Raw genomic sequence first — 27,185 nt, 5'->3', positions numbered from 1 at the left:
TGAGTCTGTCACTCAGACAACCTCAGACATCTACTCAGATGTTAAGTCCCATTGGATCCAGGTAAATTACACCCAGGTAAATAAGTATATAGGATTGCTCCAGGCAGCTGCTACTGGAATCATCTCTCAGAGCCTCAATTCTGAGTGTGATTTAACAGTCAATCCCTCTTTTTTGGGATATCTGCGAATCGTTGCTCCGGGGAGAATGGGGTCTCCATGCATCTCTCATTATCCTTAACGAACTAAAGTTCTCAGAATCCTTTGGGGGAAGCCATGGAAGTTTAAAGAGGTATGATACTGCTTTAAATGTATAGCACATTGTTGTAGTCCTTGTTGGAATTTGGCAAATACCTTGCAGATATAACTTACACCTGTAGTGACCAAATGTAAAGCCTGAAAGAAAGTGAGCTACTTTAGCAGCAGAGCAATTATTATGTTCTTACAACTTTATTTGGAGGCCGAAATCAAACCTTCAGACAAATAAACCTTGTTTTAATCTGTAAGACTTTAAGCCATATATCTCCCCCTCTCTCTGAATTCCCCATGCATGCCTAGAAAATAAAAGTGTGATTGACCTTACCAGTGAAAACATGGGCAAAATTACTGTGTAATGTATCCAAACAAAATCTTTCGTTGGAGATTTCTCCTCTTCTTTGGGTGTAGAAATGATCCCTCTGTCCTGCCAAGGAAATTGAAGAATATATTTATGTACGCGACAATGGCAGCAAGAGTCTTACTAGCACAAGGATGGAAGAAGGAAGAAATCCCGGCCAAATAACCGTGGCAAGAGAAACTGATGGATTATGTGGAATTGGCGAAATTGACACATAAACTGCGTGATAAGGACAACGGTGACTTTAAAGAAGAATGGGAACCTTTTACAAAGTACTTAAAGAAACAGCAAAGTGAACTGGACTCCTTGGCAGGTTTTGAATAAACATACACAAATTTATTACAGTGGTACCTCGGGTTAACTACTTAACTCATTCCGGAGGTCCGTACTTAACCTGAAACTGTTCTTAACCTGAAGCACCTCTTTAGCTAATGGGGCCTCCTGCTGCCGCCGCGCCACCGGAGCACGATTTCTGTTCTTATCCTGAAGCAAAGTTCTTAACCTGAAGAACTATTTCTGGGTTAGCAGAGTCTGTAACCCGAAGCGTGTGTAACCTGAAGCGTATGTAACCTGAGGTACCACTGTATTGGTAACATATAGACAGATAAATTAAGGATCTTTACAATTTTACAATATGCAGAAAATAACATATGTTGAAAAACCAGAGAGGGGGCCTGAGGGGAGTCTGGGGGTGGGAGGGAGTGTTTCTTGGGGAGGGAAAAACTAAGGGGAAAAATGAGGATGATATGTTTTTGATAAACTGTTATGTTGAAAATTCTAATAAAAATTTTAGAAAAGAAAGAAAGAAATCATCCCTTTGTTACAGGGACTCTCTCAACAACACCATCATCAGAGTAAAGTCCCTAATTCTTTTGGGGAAAGCCACAACAGCTAAACATCAATTACCGCACAGCATTTTTTAAAGGCGCTAAAAAATGATGATGATGATTAAGAATCTCTTGTGTGGATTCCTCCTTGGTGAATTCACACTGTGGGTGCCTCCCAGGGATCATTAGCTCAGACACAGTTGGGAGACGTTAACAGCCAAATTACTCCCAACTGCATCTGCGCTGATGCTAATAAGATGTTTTAAATGGAGACCTGCCAACTTAAAGGGCCCCCTCTGTGCTCCCACAGCTTCTATTTGCATTGAAGCTGATTTGACAGAGACGGTGGGCAGGTGTTTCTCTTGTCGCCTTCCAAAACACCTTCCTCTGTCCCCAGGGGGGGATAATCTTCGCTGCTGTCATTATAAGAATTGGTCGGCCTGTTATCATCTTGCACATTGAACTCCAGAATTGTACATGTACAAAAAAGTTATTAATGAGGCCTCTAGAGGCACGTTGGTGGCGCTGTGAGTTAAACCACAGAGCCTAGGACTTGCCGATCAGAAGGTTGGCGGTTCGAATCCCCGCGACAGGGTGAGCTCCCATTGCTCGGTCCCTGCTCTTGCCAACATAGCAGTTCAAAAGCACGTCAAAGTGCAAGTAGATAAATAGGTACCGCTCTGGCAGGAAGGTAAACGGCATTTCCATGCGCTGCTCTGGTTCGCCAGAAGCGGCTTAGTCATGCTGGCCACATGACCCGGAAGCTGTACGCCGGCTCCCTTGGCCAATAAAGCAAGATGAGCGCTGCAACCCCAGAGTCGGTCACGACTGGACCTAATGGTCAGGGGTCCCTTTACCTTGACCTTTCCCTCTGCCAGACTCACAATGGCTCAGCTGGCAGGAACATTGCTCCTGAACAGATTTGGGTCAGGCGTGCTTTACACCAGCTTCACCTAAATTGCGCTGGCTTCCCATAGTTTGGATTGCTCCCTCGTATGGCTACATCTGTTTAGGGAAGTTTTTAATGTTTGAAGTTTTATTCTGTTTTTAATGTTCTGTTGAAAGCCGCTCAGAGTGGCTGGGGAAACCCAGCCAGGTGGGCAGGGTAGAAATAATCATCATCATTATCTCTGCAAGTTGATGACTCTTTCAGTGTGGTGTAATAAGAGTGCTGAACTAGGACCTAGGAGACCGGGTTTTAATCTCCACTCAGCTGTGAAACTCAGAGCCTTGGACCGGTCACCATCTCTCAGGGCTGCTGTTAGGATAGAATGGGGAGGGACAGCTTGAGCTCTTGGGAGGAATATCTGGCATTATACAGAGGTACCTCGGGTTACATACGCTTCAGGTTACACACTCCGCTAACCCAGAAATAGTACCTCGGGTTAAGAACTTTGCTTCAGGATAAGAACAGAAATTGGGCTCCAGCGGCGCGGCGGCAGCAGGAGGCCCCATTAGCTAAAGTGGTGCTTCAGGTTAAGAACAGTTTCAGGTTAAGAACGGACCTCCGGAACGAATTAAGTACTTAACCCGAGGTACCACTGTATTGTAAATATAATAGACAATACACTAAAATGGACTAAAAGGCAGAGGCTGCTAAGGGTCCCTACAGATAAACCATTTATTGAGTTATATGTCGCGATTTGCTTGCACACTGATTACAGAGAGGTTAGATTATAGCTGGCCATTTGTTTTGATTCATTTACGGTTCAGCAATGAGCATTTGTCCTGATGTTCTTGCAGGGTGTTTACACGACCTTTGTCATTCATCCACCCAAACCCCTGGAGGTATTTTGTCATCACATTCCAAAATGCAAGTCTGTGGCTTTATTTATTTCTGTTTAAGTGGATTTGTTGCACTAGGGCAGCACAGCACTTTAAACCTTTTTAAGTGTGCAAACCAAAAGAAGAAGAAGAAGTTCGGATTTGATATCCCGCTTTATCACTACCCAAAAGAGTCTCCAAGCGGCTAACATTCTCCTTTCCCTTCCTCCCCCACAACAAACACTCTGTGAGGTGAGTGGGGCTGAGAGACTTCAAAGAAGTGTGACTAGCCCAAGGTCACCCAGCAGCTGCATGTGGAGGAGCGGAGATGCGAACCTGGTTTCCCAGATTACGTGACTACCGCTCTTAACCACTATACCACACTGGTATGCAGCTCAGTCCCCTCCAGCAACCACTGACAACCCAGAGGCACCCTGAGTTAACACCTTGGTTAAGTACCGTATTTTTTGCTCTATAAGACTCACTCCCCCCCCCCTAAAAAGTAAGGGGAAATGTGTGTGTGTCTTATGGAGCGAATGCAGGCTGCACAGCTATCCCAGAAGCCAGAACAGCAAGAGGGATTGCTGCTTTCACTGCGCAGCGATCCCTCTTGTTGTTCTGGCTTCTGAGATTCAGAATTTTTTTTTCTTGTTTTCTTCCTCCAAAAACTAGGTGCGTCTTGTGGTCTGGTGCGTCTTATAGAGAGAAAAATATGGTAATTTGGAGGGCATGGTTCCCGATTTCGCATTCAAACAACAGAAACTCTGGGAGACGGGACTTTATTTGCACATTCTTTCCCCCAGCTAGTTCAGAGCTGCAAAGGGAGCATAATAGTTCAGAAACTTGACGGATTTGATCTTGAAGTCTCCAGCCACCGAGAAGAACTGTGCAGAATCCATCCCGAGCCGGTTGGGGAACTTGAGCTCCTTGTTTCCTGGCATCGTCACCGTCACTGCCCTGGCGTCAAAGGAGATGGAGATCTAGCAAGGAGAAACCAATGACTTAGCCAACCTGGGGCTCACCAGAAGTTGTTGGAGTGCAACAACAACAACAACAACAATTTATTATTTATACCCTGCCCATCTGGATGAATTTCCCCAACCACTCTGGGCGGCTCCCAATCAAGTGTTAAAAACAGTACAGCGTTAAATAAACATACTGGGAGCCAATGTAGGTCTTTCAAGACCGGTGTTATGTGGTCCCAGCGGCCGCTCCCAGTCACCAGTCTAGCTGCTGCATTCTGGATTAATTGCAGTTTCTGGGTCACCTTCAAAGGTAGCTCCACGTATAGCACGTTGCAGTAGTCCAAGCAGGAGATAACTAGAGCATGCACCACTCCGGCAAGACAGTCTGCAGGCAGGTAGGGTTTCAGCCTACGTACCAGGTGGAGCTGATAAACAGCTGCCCTGGACACAGAATTGACCTGTGCCTCCATGGACAGTTATGAGTCCAAAATGACTCCCAGGCTGCGCACCTGGTCCTTCAGGGGCACAGTTACCCCACTTCACTAGTGTCGGCCAGACTGTTTGCTGAGGTTGCTGGGAGTTGTAGTTCTAGATAGACCTTTGGTGCAATGCAGTCCATTCTTCTCCAGCCAGAAGGCAAGCAGGTGGGAGCTGACTCAGGGCAGAAGGAAACTGGTGGAGCAAATGACCCCAAATTGCAGCAGAGGCACTTTGGACAGTGCTGTATGATGCCCACTTTGGGATTACCAGCAGATGCGGTGCCGGAGTGCAAATATCCGCCCAGTGCCCTCAAATTACCATGGATTGGGGGGGCGAAGCTGCGCACTGCCAGCCGGGGGGGAGGGACTATATGGTTGACAGGGTGCAGCTGGTGGGCGTGCAGGGAAAGGGGAGGCCGCTGGCAAAGCCACACAGTTCCCCTACTCCCTGGGTGCCCCTGAGGCCAGCGCCCTGGCGCAATGAACCACTAAGCCCTATGGGAAAGACGGCTCTGATTACCAGGAATAGGGCATTCAGTGTGGCAGCGCCAGGACTGTGTCATTTGCCGCCAAGCAACTATCATCTGCTCAGAGCTTATTTATTCTCTCAAACTTTCCCCGTTATGCAACTTACCCATGCGCTATTCGTGTGTTGTAAACTGTTTTCATCTTTTATCATCTTAAAATCACGTTCGTGTGTTTGCCGCTTAGGTTTTTTATCATTAAGCGGCATACAAACTTATATAAATACATTAAAAGGGTCTGGGGGGAGCCAAAAGGTTACAAAATGCCTGCTTTGCAACATTATCGCCCCACATTATCCAACTCACCTTATGAGTTAAGCGAGTTAAGACCATTGATCGATCATCTAGCTCAGTACAGTGGTACCTCTGGATACGAACGGGATCTGTTCCGGAGCCCCGTTTGCATTCTGAAGCGAATGCAACCCGCGTCTGCTTGTGTGCGGGTCGTGATTTGCCGCTTCTGCGCATGCACATGATGTCATTTTGATCATCTGCGCATGCGCAAGTGGCGAAACCTGGAAGTAACGTGTTCCGTGACCCGGAAACTACAACTAATCCAGAATGCGGCAGCTAGACTGGTGACTGGGAGCGGCTGCCGAGACCATATAACACCAGTCTTGAAAGACCTACACTGGCTCCCAGTACGTTTCCGAGCACAATTCAAAGTGTTGGTGCTGACATTTAAAGCCCTAAACGGCCTCGGTCCAGTATACCTGAAGGGGCGTCTCCACCACCATCGTTCTGCCCGGACACTGAGGTCCAGCTCCGAGGGTCTTCTGGCGGTTCCCTCACTGCGAGAAACCAAGTTACAGGGAACCAGGCAGAGGGCCTTCTCGGTAGTGGCACCCGCCCTGTGGAATGCCCTCCCACGAGATGTCAAAGAGATAAATAACTACCTAACTTTTAGAAGACATCTGAAGGCAGCCCTGTTTAAGGAAGCTTTTAATGTTTAATAGGTTATTGTATTTTAGTGTTTTGTTGGAAGCCACCCAGAGTGGCTGGGGAAACCCAGCCAGATGGGCAGGGTATAAATAATAAATTATTATTACCTGAAAATGCTCCACCTGAAGCAACTTCAACCCGAGGTATGACTGTATTGTCTAAAGCACTGGTTCCCAACTGGGGGTCCATGTAACCCACCCAGGAGATCCATGACACATACCTATTAGCACCCCATTTTTGAGCACTGTGCTCTCATGTGGGTCATGTGACTTGTGCAGGAGTGTGGCCCGGAAGGTGCGCATCCTGGTTTTGTGCTAGGACATGTTGGTGCCCAAGGCTGGGGGATTTCTGGTTTTGCAACGTCACAATATATCACCAGCTAAACATTGCGATGTATCAAGATGTCTGAAATAAGGATGGAGCTATCTGGAGGCATTGGCTGGCTTCACTGTTTACCCCACAATGTGATTTTTGCATAGCGCGCACACACACATTGAATGATTCACTATGTATTGCCAGCTCAAAAACTACGAAACCATTATCACGATATGGACTTGAAACTGGTTTTGGACAGTATATCTATCACCCAGTCCTAACACACATCACGATTTGCGATATATTTGCCAGGTCAAAAACTATAAACTGATTATCACAAGATGGACTTCAAACCAGTTTCAGACAATATTATTGATATATCACCCAGCCCTAATGGTGGCACAGAAATATCAACAATTTCAAAAGTGTGAGAGTCTGTAGCTTGGCTTTTGGAAAAATAGAGGGTTCGCAGTACAGTGGTACCTCAGGTTACGTACGCTTCAGGTTACATACGCTTCAGGTTACAGACTCCGCTGACCCAGAAATAGTGCTTCAGGTTAAGAACTTTGCTTCAGGATGAGAACAGAAATCGTGCGTGGCAGCGCAGCAGCAGCGGGAGGCCCCATTAGCTAAAGTGGTGCTTCAGGTTAAGAACAGTTTCAGGTTAAGAACAGACCTCTGGAACGAATTGAGTACTTAACCCGAGGTACCACTGTACTTAGCTATTTGGGAACCACTGGTCTGGAATGATTGGCAGTGGCTTTCCAGGGTTTCCAGCAAGAGACTTTTCCCGCCCTACCTGGAAATTCCAGGGACTGAACCTGTGACCTCTTACTTGCGAGGTCGATGCTCCACCCCTGAGCTAATGGCGTATCCCCATATTCACCTTGGCTTCTTCTCCCTGCTGGAAAGGGAACAGCAACTCTCGCAGCTCCTGGCCCCACACTCCACACGCCTTGGAGTTACACACAATGTCGCGTGTCTCAAAGCGAGGGTTGAAGTGGAGGAGGAGGTTGTGGCGATCCCGGCCCAGGTTGATGGCAAACCTGTCATGGAGACGGAGGAGATACTGGATACGAAACTCACATTTGATAGGAAGCAGCAGAACCCCATGCGGCTCCATCCCTCTTCAACCCATGTATTTTTCTTCTGCTTTATCAGTACAAACCTCTTGGCATCTGGGGGCACTCTCCCCATCACCAGGATGCCATCGCCAATCTTGATCGTCTTGTCGGTGACAGCCAGCTGCTAAAATAAGACCAAAGGGCAGAGTTAGACCAGGCATGGGGAAACATTGGCCCTCTTATTACTTTTTTGACATACGATGTCCCATTTTTAGTTGCTACTTTAATTATAAAGGGTCGCGGGTGGTGCTGTGGGTTAAACCACAGAGCCTAGGACTTGCCGATCAGAAGGTCGGCGGTTCGAATCCCCGCGACGGGGTGAGCTCCCGTTGCTTGGTCCCTGCTCCTGCCAACCTAGCAATTTGAAAGGACGTCAAAGTGCAAGTAGATAAGTAGGTACCGCTCCGGCGGGAAGGTAAACGGCATTTCTGTGCGCCGCTCTGGTTTGCCAGAAGCGGCTTAGTCATGCTGGCCACATGACCCGGAAGCTGTACGCCGGCTCCCTCGGCCCATAAAGCGAGATGAGCGCCGCAACCCCAGAGTCGGTCACGACTGGACCTAATGGTCAGGGGTCCCTTTACCCTTTACCTTACCGTAATAATGGGTTTTGATGGACAACTCCCATGATCCCTGCCCACTGGCTATGCTGCCTGGGGCTGATGGGAGTTGTAGTTCGGGAACATCTAGGTGGTCAAACATCATGGCATTGATAATGAGCAGGGCCAGTTCAACATACAGTGGTACCTCGGGTTAAGTACTTAATTCGTTCCAGAGGTCTGTTCTTAACCTGAAACTGTTCTTAACCTGAAGCACCACTTTAGCTAATGGGGCCTCCTGCTGCTGCTGCGCCGCTGGAGCACGATTTCTGTTCTCATCCTGAAGCAAAGTTCTTAACCCGAGGTAATATTTCTGGGTTAGCGGAGTCTGTAACCTGAAGCGTATGTAACCCGAGGTACCACTGTATCTCCCAAACAGAGGAGAGTTCCTGCCATGGTTATCTGCCAATACTTTCCCCAGACCAATCTACTGTTATCTCTCTCTCTCTCTCTCTCTCTCTTGTAGGGCAGGTAAAAGCAGAACTCAGCCAAAAGCAAATTTGCACTGTCAATCAGCTGACTGATGCCGCCAGTCAGCTGGCTGGTGCACTTGCAAACCCTGACAGCTGATCATTTGGTATAACACAGATGGCTTAATTTCTTCTTTTAAAAAATTGCATCTTCAAAAACAGGAACAGGTGCTACTAGCCCAGAGATGAAAAGAAGAAAGAGTCCCTACCAAAGAGGAATGGGAGACTAAGCTGATGGACTGTGCCAAAATGGCAAAGCTGACTGGGAAACTCAGGAACCAAGAAGACAAAAACTTTAAAAAAATAATAATGGGGGAAATTTATAATTTACTTAGGAGACCACTGTAAACAGATGAAAATATTAGCAGGATTTTAATTTATTATTATTTATTTATTATTAGAATTTAATATCACTTGTAATGGAACAGGTATTATGGATAATATGGATAAATACAAAAAAATAGATCACGAAATAATATGTTTTTGAAAATGTTCACACTAGGACCCAAGGAAGGGTTGGAGGGGAAGTCGTGAGATTCAGAGAAATCTCTTTAAATGGATATGGATTTGATATTGTTATAAACTTTTTTTGTTTGTAAAATCTAATATAAATGATTTTTTTAAAAAAACAGGAACTGAACATATTTAAACCCCTCCTGTCCCACTTCTCTTTAAAAAAACAGGGCCATGGTTAGTCACTTGTTACGAAAGAAGATCTCCAAGCAACTTATAACATAAGTACAGTGGTACCCCGGGTTACATACGCTTCAGGTTACATACGCTTCAGGTTACAGACTCCGCTAACCCAGAAATATTGCTTCAGGTTAAGAACTTTGCTTCAGGATGAGAACAGAAATTGTGCTCCGGCGGCACGGCAACAGCAGGAGGCCCCATTAGCTAAAGTGGTGCTTCAGGTTAAGAACAGTTTCAGGTTAAGAACGGACCTCCGGAACAAATTAAGTACTTAACCCAAGGTACCACTGTAAACAAAAAACCCCACAATATAGGCATATTTACACAAACATGCATATTATTAGAAAAATATACAAGCAGCTCTGCCACCCCAGTGAAGTTGCACAAGGGAGACTGAGTCACCAGACTGCTCTTTCTCCTACACTTTCTATAACGACTTGACAAAATTGCAATTTAATCTGCTCCCCCTAAGAGGCATTATATAACCACACGCCCCCGACAAACACAACACAATACCGTAGTCAGCTAGAACTATTCCTATTGCTACACAGATCGGCCACACTGGGGAGTAACTTACATACTCCATAATTTTCTCAGAGCTGCTTCAAAAAAGACACAGGAGGAATCCACGAAAGGCTTCAAAGCCTGACCCTTAAAGCAGTGATCAAGCAGTCTGTCCTTCCTCCTCCCATCCAATCAGAAGTGCAGGCCTGTAAACACCTTACAGTCAAGAGTAGGCGAGGCTGGTCAATGGAGCAGATTGGAGCCATCTCACCAGGTGAGTTCCTTCCAGACCAATTGTTAAGTGTTGTTGCAGGAATTTATGTATAGGTTGGGGGGGGGGGGGTTGCACCTCCAGCAGATATCCGGCACATGCAGCCCACTGCCAAAATCAGCACAATCACTTTTGTGACTTTTATGATTTGTCCCCACAAAACACTTCAAGACAGTTTCTTCCTATCTATTCAAAGGGCCTTTGCTGCACAATACCAAACGTAACATTTCACTGATAAATGTATCTATGTACTGGCTCACTGGGAAAACTTCAGAAATTCATATAGACATGTGAGCTCAGCTACTAAGCAGCCTCTCTGCCTGAGTGATAATTCCTGACATCCTGAGTGCCAGACAGGTAGCCATTCCAGAAGTAGCCAAACTCGGCCTTCCAGCTGTTTTGGGACTACAATTCCCATCGTCCCCAACTACTGGTCCTGTTAGCTAGGGATGATGGGAGTTGTAGTCCCAAAACAGCTGGAGGGCCAAGTTTGGCTACGCAGTACAGAGCTTTATTGGCACTCCCAGCATGAAACTGATCTGGTTTATGATGTGACTGCCAATTCCATGTACATGAAGCTTTTGGAGCAAGTAAAACAAACAAACAAACAAACAAACAAACAAACAAACAAACAAACAGGTAAATTAAAATACAGTCTCCCAAATAATTATGTATGTGCAGGACATTCTTCTAACCCAGTTAGAGGTCTTTGCTAAAATAAACTATCAGTTTCACTGGGGAATAATCACAGATGTGATCTGTTAGCTGAAGTCTGAAATCACACGGAGAGTGCTATTGTACTCATGCCCTTCATATATATACAGTGGTACCTTAGGTTAAGAACTTAATTCGTTCTGGAGGTCCGTTCTTAACCTGAAACTGTACTTAACCTGAAGCACCACTTTAGCTAATGGGGCTTCCCCCTGCCACCGTGCCGCCACCACGTGATTTCTGTTCTCATCCTGAAGCAAAGTTCTTAACCCAAGGTGCTATTTCTGGGTTAGCGGAGTCTGTAACCTATAGCGTATGTAACCCGAGGTACCACTGTATTCTGTTTCACAATTTCAAAAATTCATTTAAACAACCTTAAAATATCAAAAGCTGCCCTTCTCTTTCCATGGTTCATTTTGCATAACATAAATCCCTGCATATTTTATACAAACTAAACCATCTATTATTACATCCATCAAAACCTATTTACACTTCGCCTAGACATCTGATTGGCCTCCATGCAAACAGGACGATGAATTAGATAGACCTTAGGCCCATGGCAGCTAAACAGTTTTTATTGTTCTTCGCCACTTCTGCCCAGTGTATTAACTGGGCTTGAGACAGGATTGATCTGAGGTGCCCGTTAAAGCCTTAATCCTGCAACCACTTATAGACCTTCTGTAACAGGGAAGGGATAGCTGTAGCCATTCCAATGTTGCTGGACTTTAACTCCCATCAGCTCCAGCTGACATAGCCTGTGGCCAAGGATGATGGGAGATGGTAGCAATAAAGGGAGGAACCCGCTTATATTTAATTAAGGATGAAAGAACAGAGCTTTGAAAACTCTGTGTTGCAACATGTTAGTGTGTCGGCTGTAGTGTGCAGGGGCGTCGTGCGAATGCTCTTATAAGGGGTTAGTTTAACCTCCAATTTGCTAATAAAACTGAATTACTGATTACTCTCCAAAAAGTGTATCACCAACACGAAAAGTTTGGAAAGCTCTGATGGCGCTGTTATCTAAACCACTGAGCCTCTTGGGCTTGCCGATCAGAAGGTCGGCGGTTCGAATCCCCGCGATGGAGTGAGCTCCCGTTGTTCAGTCCCAGCTCCTGTCCACCTAGCAGTTTGAAAGCACCTCAAAGTGCAAGTAGATAAATAGGTACCGCTCCAGCGGGAAGGCAAACGGCGTTTCCGTGCACTGCTCTGGTTTCGCCAGAAGTGGCTTAGTCATGCTGGCCACATGACCTGGAAAAACTGTCTATGGACAAACGTCGGCTCCCTCAGCCAGTAAAGCGAGATGAACGCCACAACCCCAGAGTCGTTAGCGACTGGACTTAACTGTCAGGGGTCCTTTACCTGGCTTACATGCCCAGAAAATAAAACAAGGACATTCCTTGCCCGCAGGTTTACAATCTTAAGGTCAAAACACAAAAGGAAAGGGGGCAGGGAGGGAAGAGGAAGAAAGCAAACTCATGGGCTGGTTATTTAAGTCAAATGGAAGTTTGAATGATTGCATTCTCTACAGAACAAGTCTAAACTAATGGGAAGCTTAGGTAGCAGGAAGGATTTTGAGGGGTGTATGTGTGTGTGGGGGGGGGGTGTCACAGCACACAGAGAAGGGTTAACCCTTCCCTTCCCAGCTGTGTGGCAACAACCAGGCTTGAAAAAGGCCTTCCAATGCCAGACGGGTTTCCCAGCAGTTTGCACACCCCGCCTACAAAGGCTGGCCTCTAATGCAGGACTCCTAGAGCAGCGTAATAAAAGCACACCTACTAATCTTAACACCTGGACCCTTGCTGCATGTGTAGGTCTAGCAGTCTCAAAAGCAAAGACCCCGTGTTATAGGGTGCTATGTAAATATAACCCAAGTAGTACAGGGAATTTGAAAAATGGAAAGATTTCAAAATTTTAATATTCTCTCTCTCTCTAATTCTGTTTTACAATTTAGAATACTCATTTAAGCATCATTAAAATATCACTGACTTTCCTTCTTCTCTTTCCATGGTTCATTTTGCATAACATAAAATCCCTGCATACTTTACATAAACTAAACCATTCAGCATTCCATTATTACATCCATCACAACTTATTTACACTGTTGAATTTATCTTAATGCTACCAAGATTCAACATTTTAATTCTAGACAAGAATGAGAGCTGTTGGATAGAGAGAAGCGACGTTTTAAAAGGGATTCAAGCAGTTACAGAGAACCTGGAGCAGTGGCAAACACAATATACTGTATGACAAATGCGTTGCTTTATTACCCAGCTCCTGTTGCGTTAAGGGTTAAAAGCCAAGCGAGTCCTTTCCTAGCTCGGCTGGATGGCGGGGAGATCGATGGCGGATGTCGCTTCCTGCTCCGCCCACCGTGGGAAATAATTCATGGAATTTCCCAGGCCTTGGGGCGGTGCTTTGTTCCTTGGGGGAGAAAGCCGGTGAGTTTAAAAATAAATAAGCTGGAAAGCCCGTGGGTGAAAGGTGCAATTCCGGGTGGGAGAAAGGAAGCGGGTGCAGATTGGATTCGTGGGGCCGGAGGGAGGCGAGGCATTGTTCGGGCTAAGAGCATCCGAAGATCAGGATCAGGCCAGGGGATCTCCCCCGTCCAGCGGCCAACCAGATGCCCCAACGGCAAGCCCCTCCAAACAGGACCTCCCCACGCGCGGTCCCCAAATACTCGTTTCTAAGGGAATAAATAGCCATTGGCACAGCCTTTGCCCTCTTTTAAAGCCGTTCTTGCATTTTTGGGGGGTGGGGTTGGACTAGATGACCCTTTCAGCCCTACAATTCTAGGATTCTACCTCTTGTACGGAGCAAATTCCACGCGTGCAAATTCCACCTTCTTTGGTCTGTCCCGAATCTCCCAATATTATGCTGTCCGTTAGTATGCTTTTCATTACGTTTTTATTACTGATGTTCCATAAAATGTGTCCTCCCCGCCTTTTCTTAAATCAATTTTTTATTGGTTTTTAAAGAAATACAATAAGCCTTAAACACTTATCCAGCAGTACAGCTAATGGTGTTTGTTTTATCCGTTGTCTCTGGATAAATGTTCAGCATTCAAGCATATACTTAGCATAACCTCTCCTGAAATCAATATCTTCTTATACCAACCTCTCGGAATGTGCTCTTAATGTTGTACAACGCCCTGGGGGTCTTTTCATAAATAATAATAATAATAATAATAATAATAATAATAATAATAATAATTTATTATTTGTACCCCGCCCATCTGGCTGGGCTTCCCCAGCCAATCTGGGTGGCTTCCAACAAAGATTAAAAACACATTAAAATGTCACACATTAAAAACTTCACTGAACAGGGCTGCCTTCACATGTCTTCTAAAAGTCAGATAGTTGTTTATTTCCTTGACATCTGATGGGAGGGCATTCCAGATGGTGGGTGTCACTACTGAGAAGGCCCTCTGGTTCCCTGTAACCTCACTTCTCACAGGGAGGGAACCGCCAGAAGGCCCTCGGACCTGGACCTCAGTGTCTGGGCAGAACGATGGGGGTTGAGACGCTCCTTCAGTTATACTGGGCCGAGGCCATTTAGGGCTTTAAAGGTCGGCAACAACACTTTGAATTGTGCTCAGAAACATACTGGGAGCCAGTGTAGGTCTTTCAGGACCGGTGTTATGTGGTTCTGTATGTAAGCCGAATAAATAATGACAATATTAAATAATAATAATAATAATAATAATAATAATAATAATAATAATAATATTATTATTATTTAATATTGTCATTATTTATTTTTTTAAATAATAATAATATCTTTATTGTCATTGCCCCCTCTCGGGGACAACGAAATTATGCACACTTAATGTGGGAGTTAGCCCCGCTAAACTCAGTGGGATTTGCTTCCAAGTAAGCATGGGCAGGATTGTGATTGTTCCGTTGTCCCACTCAGAGCCTGGCTGGGAGACTTTTGTCTTGCTAGTTGGCGGGACTACAACTCCCATCTTACCTGACCATTGGCCGAATGATGGCAGCTGGAGTCAGTGGGATCTGGAGCTCAGCAACATCTGGGTCCCCACCCCTGAATCAGAAAATTTCTAGCACATCTTAAGACAAGATGTGATCCCCGTCCCTGAAACCATCTCCTTTCAACTTTGTCCTAACAGGCTGTGGCATGTTTGAGCTCCGATGGCCCTTTCATCCTGAAGGAACAGAGATGTCAGTAACACACCTGGCTCAGGTATGCAGGAGGATGAAGGTGCCAGGGAGGTGTGAGCTCAGAGAAATGCTCTTTTTTCTCTTTCTCTTGCCGACCTATTACTATTGTTAATCCACTGAGCCTCTTGGGCTTGCCGATCGGAAGGTCAGCAGTTCGAATCCCCGCGACGGGGTGAGCGCCTGTTGCTCGGTCCCAGCTTCTGCCAACCTAGCAGTTCTAAAGCACACCAGAAACGGCTTAGTCATGCTCTTCTTGACCTGAAACTGCTCTTAACCTGAGGTGCCACTTTAGCTAATGGGGGCTGCCGCGCTGCTGGAGCACGATTTCTGTTCTCATCTTGAAGCAAAGTTCTTAACCCGAGGTACTATTTCTGGGTTAGTGGAGTCTGTAACCTGAAGCGTATGTAACTCGAGGTACCACTGTATTGATGAAATCAGCCTGCCTGTTTTGCATTTCCTTCTTGTAGTTGTTCTTTCCCCCTTTCAGATGCTCGTGAGCTTTGAAGACGTTGCTGTCTATTTCACAAAGAGTCAGTGGGATCTTCTGCATTCGCATCAAAAATCTTTGTACAGCGAAGTCATGGGGGAGAATTACAGCCATGTGGCTTTCCTGAGTAGGTACTATTTCTCATCATATTGTTGGGACAAGTATGTTCTTAATCAGCCATCTTACACCCCTTTTAAATGTGTGGGAGGGGAAGCGGGGCTATTGGTTTCTTTGTTTGCTCTTGTTTTTAAGAGGTATTTTGTGCTCTTATGTTGCATTTTTATGTTGCGAACCGCCCTGAGCTCTGCGGATGAATGACAGCATGCACATTTAATAAATAATAATAATAAGGCTGTTCTGGAAAATCAGTTGAGGGCATTTGCCAGGTACAGTGGTGCCCCGCAAGACGAATGCCTCGTAAGACGGAAAACTCACTAGACGAAAGAGTTTTCCGTTTTGGAGGTGCTTCGCAAAACGAATCTCCTATGGGCTTGCTTCGCAAGACGACAATGCCTTGCGAGTTCCTGCTGGTTTTTTCCCCACCCCCCCTTTTTCTAAGCCGCTAAGCCGCTTATCAGCTGATCCGATCAGCAGATAAGCCACTAAAAGCCGCTAATAGCGCTAAGCCACTTATCAGCTGATCTGATCAGCCGATAAGCTGCTAAAAGCCGCTAATAGCACTAATCCGCTCATCCTTCAATGGGCTTGCTTCGCAAGACGAAAAAACCCGCTAGACGAAGAGACTCACAGAGCGGATTCTTTTCGTCTTGCGAGGCACCACTGTATAAGAACACCTGAAGAAGACTTGCTAGATCAGGCCAAAGGCCTATTTAGGCCACATTCACAACATACATTGCAGGGGGTTGGACTAGATGACCCTTGGGGTCCCAACTCTGCGATTTTATGATTCTATACATCTAAAGCCCTATGATAACATTTTAAACAGTCCTGGCTTCCCCCAAAGGATACTGGGAGCTGCTGTTTCTCAAGGTTTGTACCTTCATTATGCACCTTTACGCACCAGGCAAAAATGTTTCTTTTTAACCAGGCCTTTGGTTGACCTGTTTGACATCCTATACCCTTTTAATATGTGGCTCTTTTTTACGGTGTGTGGGTATTATTGGGTTATTTTTAATTTTTATTTTATATATTGTGATCTTTTCTGTGAACCGCCCTGAGACCTCCAGGTATCGGGCGGTACAGTGGACGCTCGGGTTGCGAATGTGATCCGTGTGGGAGGCACATCCGCAACCCGCAGTGTCCGCAACACCACGTCTGTGCATGCGCAAAGTGCGATTTAGTGCTTCTGTGCATGCGCGAGTGCCAAAACCCGGAAGTAATCCATTCTGGTACTTCCAGGTTTCGGCATGTCCGTATCCTGAAAACGCACAACCTGAAGCATCTGTAACCCGAGGTATGACTGTATATAAATTCATCATAATAAACAAACAAACAAACAAACAAATAAGGGTGTCAAGAGTTTGGAGGCCCACAGGTGGCACTGTGGGTTAAACCACAGAGCCTAGGACTTGCCAATCAGAAGGTCGGCGGTTCGAATCCCTGTGACGGGGTGAGCTCCCGTTGCTCGGTCCCAGCTCCTGCCAACCTAGCACTTCGAAAGCACATCAAAGTGCAAGTAGATAAATAGGTACCACTCTGGCGGGAAGGTAAACAGCGTATCCGTGTGCTGCTCTGGTTCGCCAGATGCGGCTTAGTTATGGTGGCCACATGACCTGGAAGCTGTACACCGGCTCCCTCGGCCAATAAAGCAAGATGAGCGCCGCAACCTCAGAGCCGGTCATGACTGGACCTATTGGTCAGGGGTCCCTTTACCTTTATCTCCTTCCCAAAGCTACACTTCCAAAAGTAGTGGAACAATCAACCTGTCTTCACCGCCTCTGATTGCTGTGCTGTTTTCATGGGCTTTCTTTTATTGCGTGTTTCAGTTATGGATGTTCATATGTGCAACTGGCCTTTGTACTTCGTAAAGCTCTTGGAAGCCAGTTTTTGACGTTAGGCGGTATACTGAGTATTGAATAGCAACCGGAACAGTAATAATAATGTTCACATCCTTACCCAAGTGGGGTCTCCAGTTCTCAAACCCGACCTGATCTCTCGGCTGGAAGAAGAGGAAGAGCCCTGGATTCCGATCCGCTGTGAGGTGGATGGAGGGAAGACTCTGGACTCTGGACCAGGTGCGAAATTAGACGAAGCCAGCTTTCAAATAAGGTGTTTGGGATTGTGCACGATGCAAAAAACCCCAGATTTTTGTTGGACTACAACTCCCATCATCTCTGTTCAGGAGGGAAGATCCCACTCGGGCAGGAAGTTGCCAGCATGGTGGGGTGGTGCCACAAAGTTGCCCTCACGTAAGCCCCCTTGAGATTATATTTTGTTGCCTTGAGAACCGCGGTTTAGCTCACAAGGGTGATGATAATCGATGTAATCAAAATGGTGCTACCTCTGTGTGCCTGTTGCCCCCCTGCATGCATTTTCTTCTGCATGTGGTATTTGCTGAAGGAGAAGAATTCCTTTCTGCAGAGTTCGCTCACTTTCTGAGGCTTGGTTTGAACGGAGCGTCCAAATTCTGAAATGGAAATGGAATTGTTCTCTGCATTTTTTGTGCCTTCAGGTGCAAGAGGTCCGTACTCTCTTTGTGCTGGTGCATCCGCTCCTCCTGGCGAAAGGGATACAACTGAGGCAGACCCTGGGCAGGTAGGAAACTCTGATTGCAGAGCCCAGCGGCAGAAATCTGTCATTCGCCCACATTGAGAAGCCAGTGTAGTGGATTGAAATCCCCACTGGGCCAAGGAGACCAGCATTTCAGATCTCTGTTGGGCCACTTGTTTTCTTTTGGCCACCCCTGCCTCACAGTGTTGCTGTGAGGATGGCATCAGAGAGTGGCTGTGGGAGAGGGGAGGCATACAAACTTGTACCTCGGGTTACATACACTTCAGGTTACAGACTCCGCTAACCCAGAAATATTACCTCAGGTTAAGAACTTTGCTTCAGGATGAGAACAGAAATCGTGCTCCGGTATGGCAGCAGTGGGAGGCCCCATTAGCTAAAGTGGTACCTCAGGTTAAGAACAGTTTCAGGTTAAGAACAGACCTCCAGAACGAATTAAGTTCCTAACCCGAGGTACCACTGTATTGTCTACAGAGCCTGTGATGACTGGCAGAAGCTCTCCAAGGTTTCGGGAAGTGGGTGGCACTGTGGTCTAAACTACTGAGCCTCTTGGGCTTGCTGATCAGAAGGTTGGTTTAAATCCCCGGGGCAGAGTGAGCTCCCGTTGCTCTGTCCCAGCTGCAGCAGTTCAAACCACACCAGCGCAAGTAGATAAATAGGTACTGCTGTGGTGGGGAGGTAAACAGCGTTACCGTGCGCTCTGGCTTCTGTTACGGTGTCCCGTTGCACCAGAAGCAGTTTAGTCATGCTGGCCACATGACCCAAAAAGCTGTTTGAGGACAAACGCCGGCTCCCTCGGCCTGAAAGCGAGATGAGTGCCGCAACCCCATAGTCACCTTTGACTGGACTTAACCGTCCAGGGGTCCTTTACCCTTTTTTTGCCTGGGGTGCCAGGGATTGAACTCAGACAGACACGAGCTAGCTGAGGACAGACTGAGTTTAGTACCTCCACTGAATCTCAGATCAGAGCAAAACCACATTTCGAAGCAGATATGCCACTATTGTGTGTGATTTGGGGTAGAAGCCTCTTTGGGATGGTATCTGGGGAAGTGAAGATCTTTAGTTTGCAGACCTGTTGTTGTCGTCATTGTTGCAGAGACCAGTGACCTTTGAGGATGTGGCTGTGTACTTTTCAGAGCAGGAGTGGGCCTTGCTGGATTTGGCTCAAAGAAGCTTGTACAGGGATGTCATGCTCGAGAACTATGAAAATACATCTTTGCTGGGTAAGTACCTTGTCAGGTTGAATCCTAACAAGACAGAAGTACTGTTTTTGGGGGACAGGAGGCGGGCGGGTGTGGAGGACTCCCTGGTCCTGAATGGGGTAACTGTGCTCCTGAAGGACCAGGTGCGTAGCCTGGGAGTCATTTTGGACTCACAGCTGTCCATGGAGGCGCAGGTCAATTCTGTATCCAGGGCAGCTGTTTACCAGCTCCATCTGCTATGCAGGCTGAGACTCTAAAATGCAGCCTCATTTTAAAAGTAGCCCATAGATCAAAACCATGAGGGGATGGAAACATAAGGGTCAGGCTGTGCCTTGGCCAAAGGCCTGGTGGAACAGCTCTGTTCTGCAGGCCCTGTGGAAAGATGTCAAGTCCCGCAGGGCCCTAGTCTCTTGTGACAGGGCGTTCCACCAAGTCGGGGCCAGTACTGAAAAGGCCCTGGCCCTAGTTGAGACCAAGAAATGATTGTCTGATTCCTCTTTATAATAATAATAATAATTTATTATTTATACCCCGCCCATCTGGCTGAGTTTCCCCAGCCACTCTGGGCCACTCTTTGATGCTCTTAGCCTTTTCTCTCCAAACAGGGTCTCCTGTCCTCAAACCCTCCCTGATCTCCAGCTTAGAAGAAGAGGAAGAACCTTGGGTGCCAGATGCACAGGCCCCGGAGGAAAGGAAGGCCTTGGACTCCAGCTCTGGTGAGAGAGGAAGGATGTGAGATTTCTTTGCTTGTTTTGAGTTGAAGAGCATTTAAACATAACACTGGGAAACAAAAATTTTGTTGCATTGACACCTGCAGTTGTTCTAACTTAATTTAGACGTGCTGATTTCATATCTGAAGTTGGTTTTGTTCTGTAAGCTCTAGTTGTTTTTTTTGCAATTCATGCACCAGGCTTGTTTACACATTTTTGCCTACTTGAAGAAGCCATGGTCCGATCTGAAAAATACAAATATTTAGGTTACAAAACTATAAAAATAAAGAAAAATCAAGTTTGCAAAACAATAATTACCATGTGGTTAGGGTAGATCAACGTGTCAGTGTCCACTTATCCCCAGTGTAAATATGACGTATCGGCAAAAGTCGGAAATTGAAAGATAACTATAGCATGTACGCGAAAATCGATTTCAGATTTGAAATCAGCATAGAAAGAACATGTAAGAACAGTTGAAAAAGCTCATGCAACAGAAAATGAAAAAAAATTATTCCTCAGTGCTCCCCGCCTGTTCCTGGAGAGGACTCTGCCTCATGTTTTTTCAAACATTTTAATTTCCTCTCAGCTCTTTCTAATTTGTTTAGGTTTGTGTTCTGTTATTACTCCCTCATGTTCTCAGCTCCTAAAATGTCTCTGGTGTATTCCTTTGTTTACATGAGCGCTCTCTCTGTCTCCCTCCCAGCAGGCGACAAGAAAAAAAGGCACTTTTGCCCAGATTGTGGGAACAGTTTTACGGTGCTCGCGAGCCTCGTGAGGCACCAGAGATCCCACACGGGGGAGAGACCTTACAAATGCCTCGAGTGCGGGAAAGGGTTTCGCGACAAAGGAGGCCTCGTCAAACATCGGAGGATCCACACTGGCAAAAAGCCCCACGAGTGCCACGAATGCAGAAAAAGGTTCACGGAAAGAGACGCGCTTATTCAGCATCAGAAAACCCATCTTGGTGAGGGAATTGTGGTCACCATGCTTTGGGGTGTCACTTATTTATTCGCGCACTGTTCTGCAACAACTAAAGCACCGTTTTTTTTAAAAAAAACAAGATAGAAACAAACTGCCGTGGGCAATAAAAATCTACCATAAAAGGAAAACCTAAACTAAACGGCCTGAGCAAATAAGCTTTGTTCCCATGTTCTGAAAAGAGGACAAAGGCAAAACTAATTTTAGCATTTTTTTCCTTCTATTTTTCTCCTCTTCATTTTCTTTCGGCTACTCTTAACCAATTCCTGCTAGACTTTTGCTTAATGATAGTACATGCCCAAATATCAAGAAGAGTTGCTGTTCGCTTTGTTGGCCCACTTAAACTTTTAGTTATAAATCAATAATGCTTATGTCACAACCCGTCTCTCCCACTGTTTATCACTGGTTTTAGTAATAGTAGTAGTAGTAATAATAATAATAATAATAATAATAATTTATTATTTATACCCCGCCCATCTGGCTGGGTTTCCCCAGCCACTCTGGGCAGCTCCCAACAGTATTTTAAAAACCACGATAAAACACCAAACATTAAAAACTTCCCTCAACAGGGCTGCCTTCAGATGTCTTCTAAAAGTCAGATAGTTGTTTTTTTCCTTGGCAACTGATGGGAGGGCGTTCCGCAGGGCAGGCGCCACTACCGAGAAGGCCCTCTGCCTGGTTCCCTGCAACCTCACTTCTCGCAGTGAAGGAACCACCAGAAGGCCCTCGGAGCTGGACCTCAGTGTCCGGGCTGAACAATGGGGGTGGAGACACTCCTTCAGGTATACTGGGCTGAGGTCGTTTAGGGTTTAAAGGTCAGCACCAACACTTTGAATTGTGCTCGGAAACGTACTGGGAGCCAATGTAGGTCTTTCACGACTGGTGTCATGTGGTCTCGGCGGCCGCTCCCAGTCACCAGTCTAGCTGCCGCGTTCTGGATTAGTTGTAGTTTCCGGGTCACCTTCAAAGGTAGCCTCACGAAGAGCGCATTGCAGTAGTCCAAGCGGGAGATAACCAGAGCATGCACCACTCTAGACACAAACTCCTTTGCAGATATACCTGACATCTTTCGATTCTCATTGTTATAGAACCCAGTGACCTCAAATTCCCAGGCTTCAAAATAATCTCTGGACCTTTCCATTTTAACTTCGTCCCTGCCAAGCATCAAGTAGGGAGGGAGAGACGGGCATTAGTCCTGCCACCATCATTTCCAGAGGGGTCACTCCTTGCCTGTTTGGTCCCTTCGCAGGTGACCTGAGGAAGCGCTACCTGTGCCTCGAGTGCGAGATGAGCTTCCTCAGCAAAGGAGGCCTCGAGAGGCACCAGAGGGTCCATGCAGGAGAGAGGCCCTTCCAGTGTCCCGAGTGCGAGAAGAGCTTCTACGACAACGGGAGCCTGGTGAGGCACCAGAGGACCCACCGGCAGGACAGGCCCTTCCCCTGCCTCGAGTGCGGGAAGCGCTTCAACATCCGCTCCAACCTCGCCAGGCACCAAATCCTCCACAAAGAAGCCAAGCCCTTCCAGTGCGCCGACTGCGGGAAGCAGTTCAGCAGGAAGGGGCGCTACCTGAAGCACGCGAGGGAGAAGCCCTATGATTGCCCCGTGTGCGGCAAGGCCTTCTGCGAGAGGGGAGACATGGTCCGACACCGGAATCAGCACCCAGGTGAGCGGGGCAGCACCAGGGGGGGTCTTCTCCAGGTGGCAAGGCCATAAGAAGCCCCCACCAGGTCACTCCAGTACAGTGGTACCTTGGGTTAAGTACTTAATTCGTTCTGGAGGTCCGTTCTTAACCAGAAACTGTTCTTAACCTGAAGCACCACTTTAGCTAATGGGGCCTCCCGCTGCTGCCGCGCAATTTCTGTTCTCATCCTGCGGTAAAGTTCTTAACCCGAGGTACTACTTCTGGGTTAGCGGAGTCTGTAACCTGAAGCGTATGTAACCCGAGGTACCACTGTATCCTATTTTCACAGCGGCCAGCCATATCTTAGAACTGGAAGGGACCACAAGGGCAGCGTTTGAAACTCCCATAATTCCAGGCGCATTTTACGAGAGGGAATTTCATTAGCGCGAGCGGTTTCTGAGCTCTGGGCGCAGTGCCGTGCCTAAGATTTCGGATTAAAACTGCAGAATGGAAGGAAAGGAGGGCCTTTTTCTGCCTCCCCACTTCCAGCTACTCTCTGAAGACTGGGGAAGAAACCCTCTTAAGAATATTAGGGGGGTGGGCAGGGGAAGGACTAGACCCTGTGAAAAATGAACATGATACTTTAGCTGCGGTTCCTTCATTTTTCAGCTTTGCATTCTTGTTATTAAAAAAAGCACACATAGACATTCTGTTGTCCAATCCCAAAAATAATATCAGGTTTTAATTCTTTTTATAAAATAATAATAATAATATTTTATTGAATTCACACAAATTTCACATAAAAAATCCAATACAGTGGTACCTAGGGTTACAGATGCTTCAGGTTACATATGCTTCAGGTTACAGACTCCGCTAACCCAGAAATAGTACCTCAGTTAAGAACTTTGCTTCAGGATGAGAACAGGAATCGCGTGGCGGCAGCGGGAGGCCCCATTAGCCAAAGTGGTACCTCAGGTTAAGAACAGTTTCAGGTTAAGAACGGACCTCCAGAACGAATTAAGTTCTTAACCCGAGGTACCACTGTAATATTTTAGCTGCAGTTCATTCATTTTTCAGCTTTGAATTCTTGTTATTAAAAAAGTACTCATAGACATTCTGTTGTCCAGTCACAAAAATAATAGCAGTTTTTAATTCTTTTTTTAAAAAAATTTTTTTTATTGAATTCACACAAATTTCACATTAAAAATCCAATACGTAATAAATGTTTATTTTATTTTAATGGCTTCATGTCCCATTGTCTGTGGGGTTTTTTTTATTCTGTCTCATTGCTTCACTCTGTTTTTAAATATCGGTGGCCATATTTCAAAAAGTAAAAACCAGGACATCCTGAAGGTTGTTTATTTAGGAAGACCCCAAAATTTTTGAGCTTTTTCCCCCAGACGTCACTTTCATCTTGGAAATCCTGGACGTATGGCACCTCTATTTTATATCGTAACCATAATACAATAATCTCTCATTCTTATTTATTATAATAAATCCTGCTTGCAAATTCATCCTATTATTATAGTCTGAAAAATGCTTCCGTTCTTCCAATAGGTTTTAATTCCTCACACCCAAAAGCCTATTTTTAAGGCTTCTCACTGAGTTTCACATCCTAAAATGGCCTCCCTTTTCTCTTACGATTCTTGCCCGCCCTGGACTTTGAATGTGTGCCTGTTCCCTAACGGAGAGGAGGCTGAACTACACAGGCACGAGAGAAACTGAATGGACGTGATATATATATTAAAAATGGGATATTATAACAGATAGCGAGATCCTGTCAGGGGCCATGCAAACTGTAGCATGATTTGCCTTACAAAAATACAGAGAGACACAAGTATCTGTGTGTGTGTATACATATTATATATGATTGAATATATACATACAGTATATAGATATATGCACATTCTTCAGGTTACATACGCTTCAGGTTACAGACTCCGCCAACCCAGAAATAGTGCTTCAGGTTAAGAGCTTTGCTTCAGGATGAGAACAGAAATTGTGCTCCAGCGGCATGGCAGCAGCAGGAGGCCCCATTAGCTAAAGTGGTGCTTCAGGTTAAGAACAGTTTCAGGTTAAGTACGGACCTCCGGAATGAATTAAGTACTTAACCTGAGGTACCACTGTGTGTGTGTGTGTGTGTGTGTGTGTATTAGTATTTTCCACACAACAACACAAAAATATCAAAAAATAACAATACACAAAACTCAAAAACCAACATTCAAAAAACAAAAAAACCCAAATCCATATCTTACAAGTTAATAATATACAGTGGTGCCTCGCAAGACGAAAAGAATCCGTTCTGTGATTCTCTTCGTCTAGCGGTTTTTTCGTCTTGCGAAGCAAGCCCATTGGCGGATTAGCGCTTTTAGCGGCTTTTAGCGGCTTATCGGATCAGCTGATAAGCGGTTTAGCGGCTTAGAAAAAGGGGGGGAGGGGAAAAACCCCGCAGGAACTCGCAATACATTTTCGTCTTGCGTTGCAAGCCCATAGGAGATTTGTTTTGCGAAGCACCTCTAAAACGGAAAACTCTTTCGTCTAGCGAGTTTTCCGTCTTGCGAGGCATTCGTCTTGCGGGGCACCACTGTAAACACTAAAAAGAAAAACAAGCATTGACTTCCACCAATCCCACAGCACCTCCTTTATCTCTCATTGTGTCTTCCTGTTTTCCTTATCACCTCTATCCTAACATCTAGATATAAATCCCTCTTTCTTATCCTTTCACTTCACAAGGTTATTCCAGACTCAGCCATTCTGCTCTTTGTTCCAACAGATGAGCTGAGGGAAAAGTTCGCCTGCCCGGAATGCGGGAAGGTTTTTAGCAAGAAATCCAGCCTGGGGAGCCACCAGAAACGCCACACGACCGAGAGGCCCTTCGAGTGCTACGACTGCGGCAAGAGGTTCAAGAAGAAAGGGGACTTGGGGGCGCACCAAAACAGCCACACTGGAGAGAGGCCCCACAAGTGCTTTGAGTGCGGGAAGATGTTCGGTAGCAAAACAGCCCTCTATCAACACCACCGGATTCACACAGGAGAGAAACCCTACTCCTGTGCGGAGTGCGGGAAGCAATTCACTCTCAAAGGAAACCTCGATCGGCATCGGAGGACCCACGTTGGATGAGGCAAGATGGCGGCAGGGAAATGATGTCTTTGGCCAGAAGCTGTGTGGCAGAAAAGGAGAGAGACCTTCACCCTGCCTTTTGCGTGTGTGTATCGAATGACTGTCTATTTAGAGCATGGGTAGGCAACCTAATGCCCGGGGGCCAGATCCGGCCCAATCGCGTTCTCAGTCTGGCCCGTGGATGGTTCAAGAATGCACATGTTTTCCCATGAGTAGAATGTGTCCTTTTATTTAAAATGCATCTCTGGATTATTTGTGGGGCCCTCCTGGTGTTTTTACATGAGTAGAATGTGTGCTTTTATTTAAAATGCATCTCTGGGTTATTTGTGGGGCATAGGAATTCGTTCATTCCCCCCCCCCTCAAAATATAGTCCGGCCCTCCACAAGGTCTAAGGGACAATGGACCGGCCCCCTGCTGAAAAAGTTAAGTTGTTAAGTTGTGGGTGAACATATCAGACGACACAGCGATTCTTCAAACAGCTCTTGTTTATTCACAGGCCAGAACAGAACTGAACTGAAGGGTTCAGCCAGCCTGCTTATTTAGAGCTCCACTACAACGCAACAGTAACCTTTTTCTGTAACTATCCAATCACTGAATGTCACTTTCAATCCCTTATTTGCATATGTGGACCTGAGTGAAAACTATCTACATTATCCCCCTGCTGGCCCAGGGTGAGAACTTCAGTACATAACACCCCTGATTTAGAGGAAGGCTCACCAACTGTTTTGGACCACAAGGCACCCATTTTGAATTTTGAGGGTGGGCGAGGCACCCATCTCCCCTCACACCAAAAGCCTTACGGAGCCCTATTTTAGGAAGTGAGAGCTGCTTGAACAGCGCTTTGCTGAGGCCACGCTTAACCCTGTGTAGTGGTTTAAGAGACTTGAGGTCAAATCCACACCGTTCCTTCAAAGCATGTGGGGCAGGATTCAGCTAACTAGTCCCACTAGCAGAAGCCTATGCATTGAGGCTGCCCCACACGTCCTGAAATAGGCCCTGGTGGTGTCAGGGAAAGGGAGGAGAGTTCGTTTTATCTGGCTGGCTGAAAAGATTGCAGTGGCGGGACAATCTCCTCGGCGCCATATTGAATTCCTCACTCAGCTTCCCCCAAAGAATCATGGGAACTGTAGTTTCTTAAAGATGCTGCGTGTCTTAGCTATGTCAGAGGTAAAGTGCAGTTTCCTCCCCATGCCCAGTGCAAGGATCTTAATACAGTGATACCTCGGGTTAAGTACTTAATTCGTTCCGGAGGTCTATACTTAACCTGAAACTGTTCTTAACCTGAAGCACCACTTTAGCTAATGGGGCCTCCTGCTGCTGCAGTGCCGCTGGAGCACGATTTCTGTTCTCACCCTGAAGCAAAGTTCTTAACCTGAAGCAATATTTCTCGGTTAACCGAGTCTGT

The 27,185-nt window shown here is 46.1% G+C and overlaps 2 protein-coding genes across 4 annotated transcripts in view; one reads left to right on the top strand and one right to left on the bottom strand.

Annotated features, from left to right (window-relative positions):
• LOC310701829 (galectin-9-like) overlaps positions 1-9,949 on the bottom strand; it is an 18,831-nt gene extending 8,882 nt beyond the window's left edge. The window contains exons 1-5 of the mRNA XM_083493261.1: positions 9,890-9,949; positions 7,598-7,677; positions 7,316-7,475; positions 4,080-4,184; positions 581-679 (exon numbers count right to left, since the gene is read on the bottom strand). Of these exons, the coding sequence (XP_083349387.1) occupies positions 581-679; positions 4,080-4,184; positions 7,316-7,475; positions 7,598-7,677; positions 9,890-9,898 (453 nt within the window). The 5' untranslated portion in view covers positions 9,899-9,949. The remainder of the gene's footprint in view (positions 1-580; positions 680-4,079; positions 4,185-7,315; positions 7,476-7,597; positions 7,678-9,889) is intronic.
• Positions 208-27,185, top strand: LOC310701462 (uncharacterized protein). 3 transcript variants are annotated; one of them, XM_083492365.1, is made up of 11 exons: positions 210-289; positions 13,067-13,233; positions 14,922-14,995; positions 15,461-15,587; positions 17,542-17,655; positions 18,093-18,175; positions 19,245-19,371; positions 19,956-20,066; positions 20,767-21,024; positions 22,288-22,701; positions 25,433-27,182. In XM_083492365.1, the coding sequence occupies exons 2-11, from the start codon at positions 13,143-13,145 to the stop codon at positions 25,777-25,779; spliced, it is 1,746 nt and encodes a 581-aa protein (XP_083348491.1). In that variant the 5' UTR covers positions 210-289; positions 13,067-13,142; the 3' UTR covers positions 25,780-27,182. The 3 variants fall into 3 exon arrangements, with proteins under 3 accessions (XP_083348492.1, XP_083348491.1, XP_083348490.1); XM_083492364.1 differs by having other exon boundaries at positions 20,764-21,024; XM_083492366.1 differs by lacking the exon at positions 17,542-17,655 and having other exon boundaries at positions 208-289; positions 20,764-21,024; positions 25,433-27,185.

The sequence above is a fragment of the Podarcis liolepis genome, assembly GCF_965112155.1.
Source record: "Podarcis liolepis genome assembly, chromosome: 2".
Taxonomy (NCBI): Eukaryota; Metazoa; Chordata; class Lepidosauria; order Squamata; family Lacertidae; genus Podarcis; species Podarcis liolepis.
The sequence above is the reverse complement of the archived record's forward strand: the minus strand, read 5'-3'. Positions and strand labels throughout refer to the sequence as shown.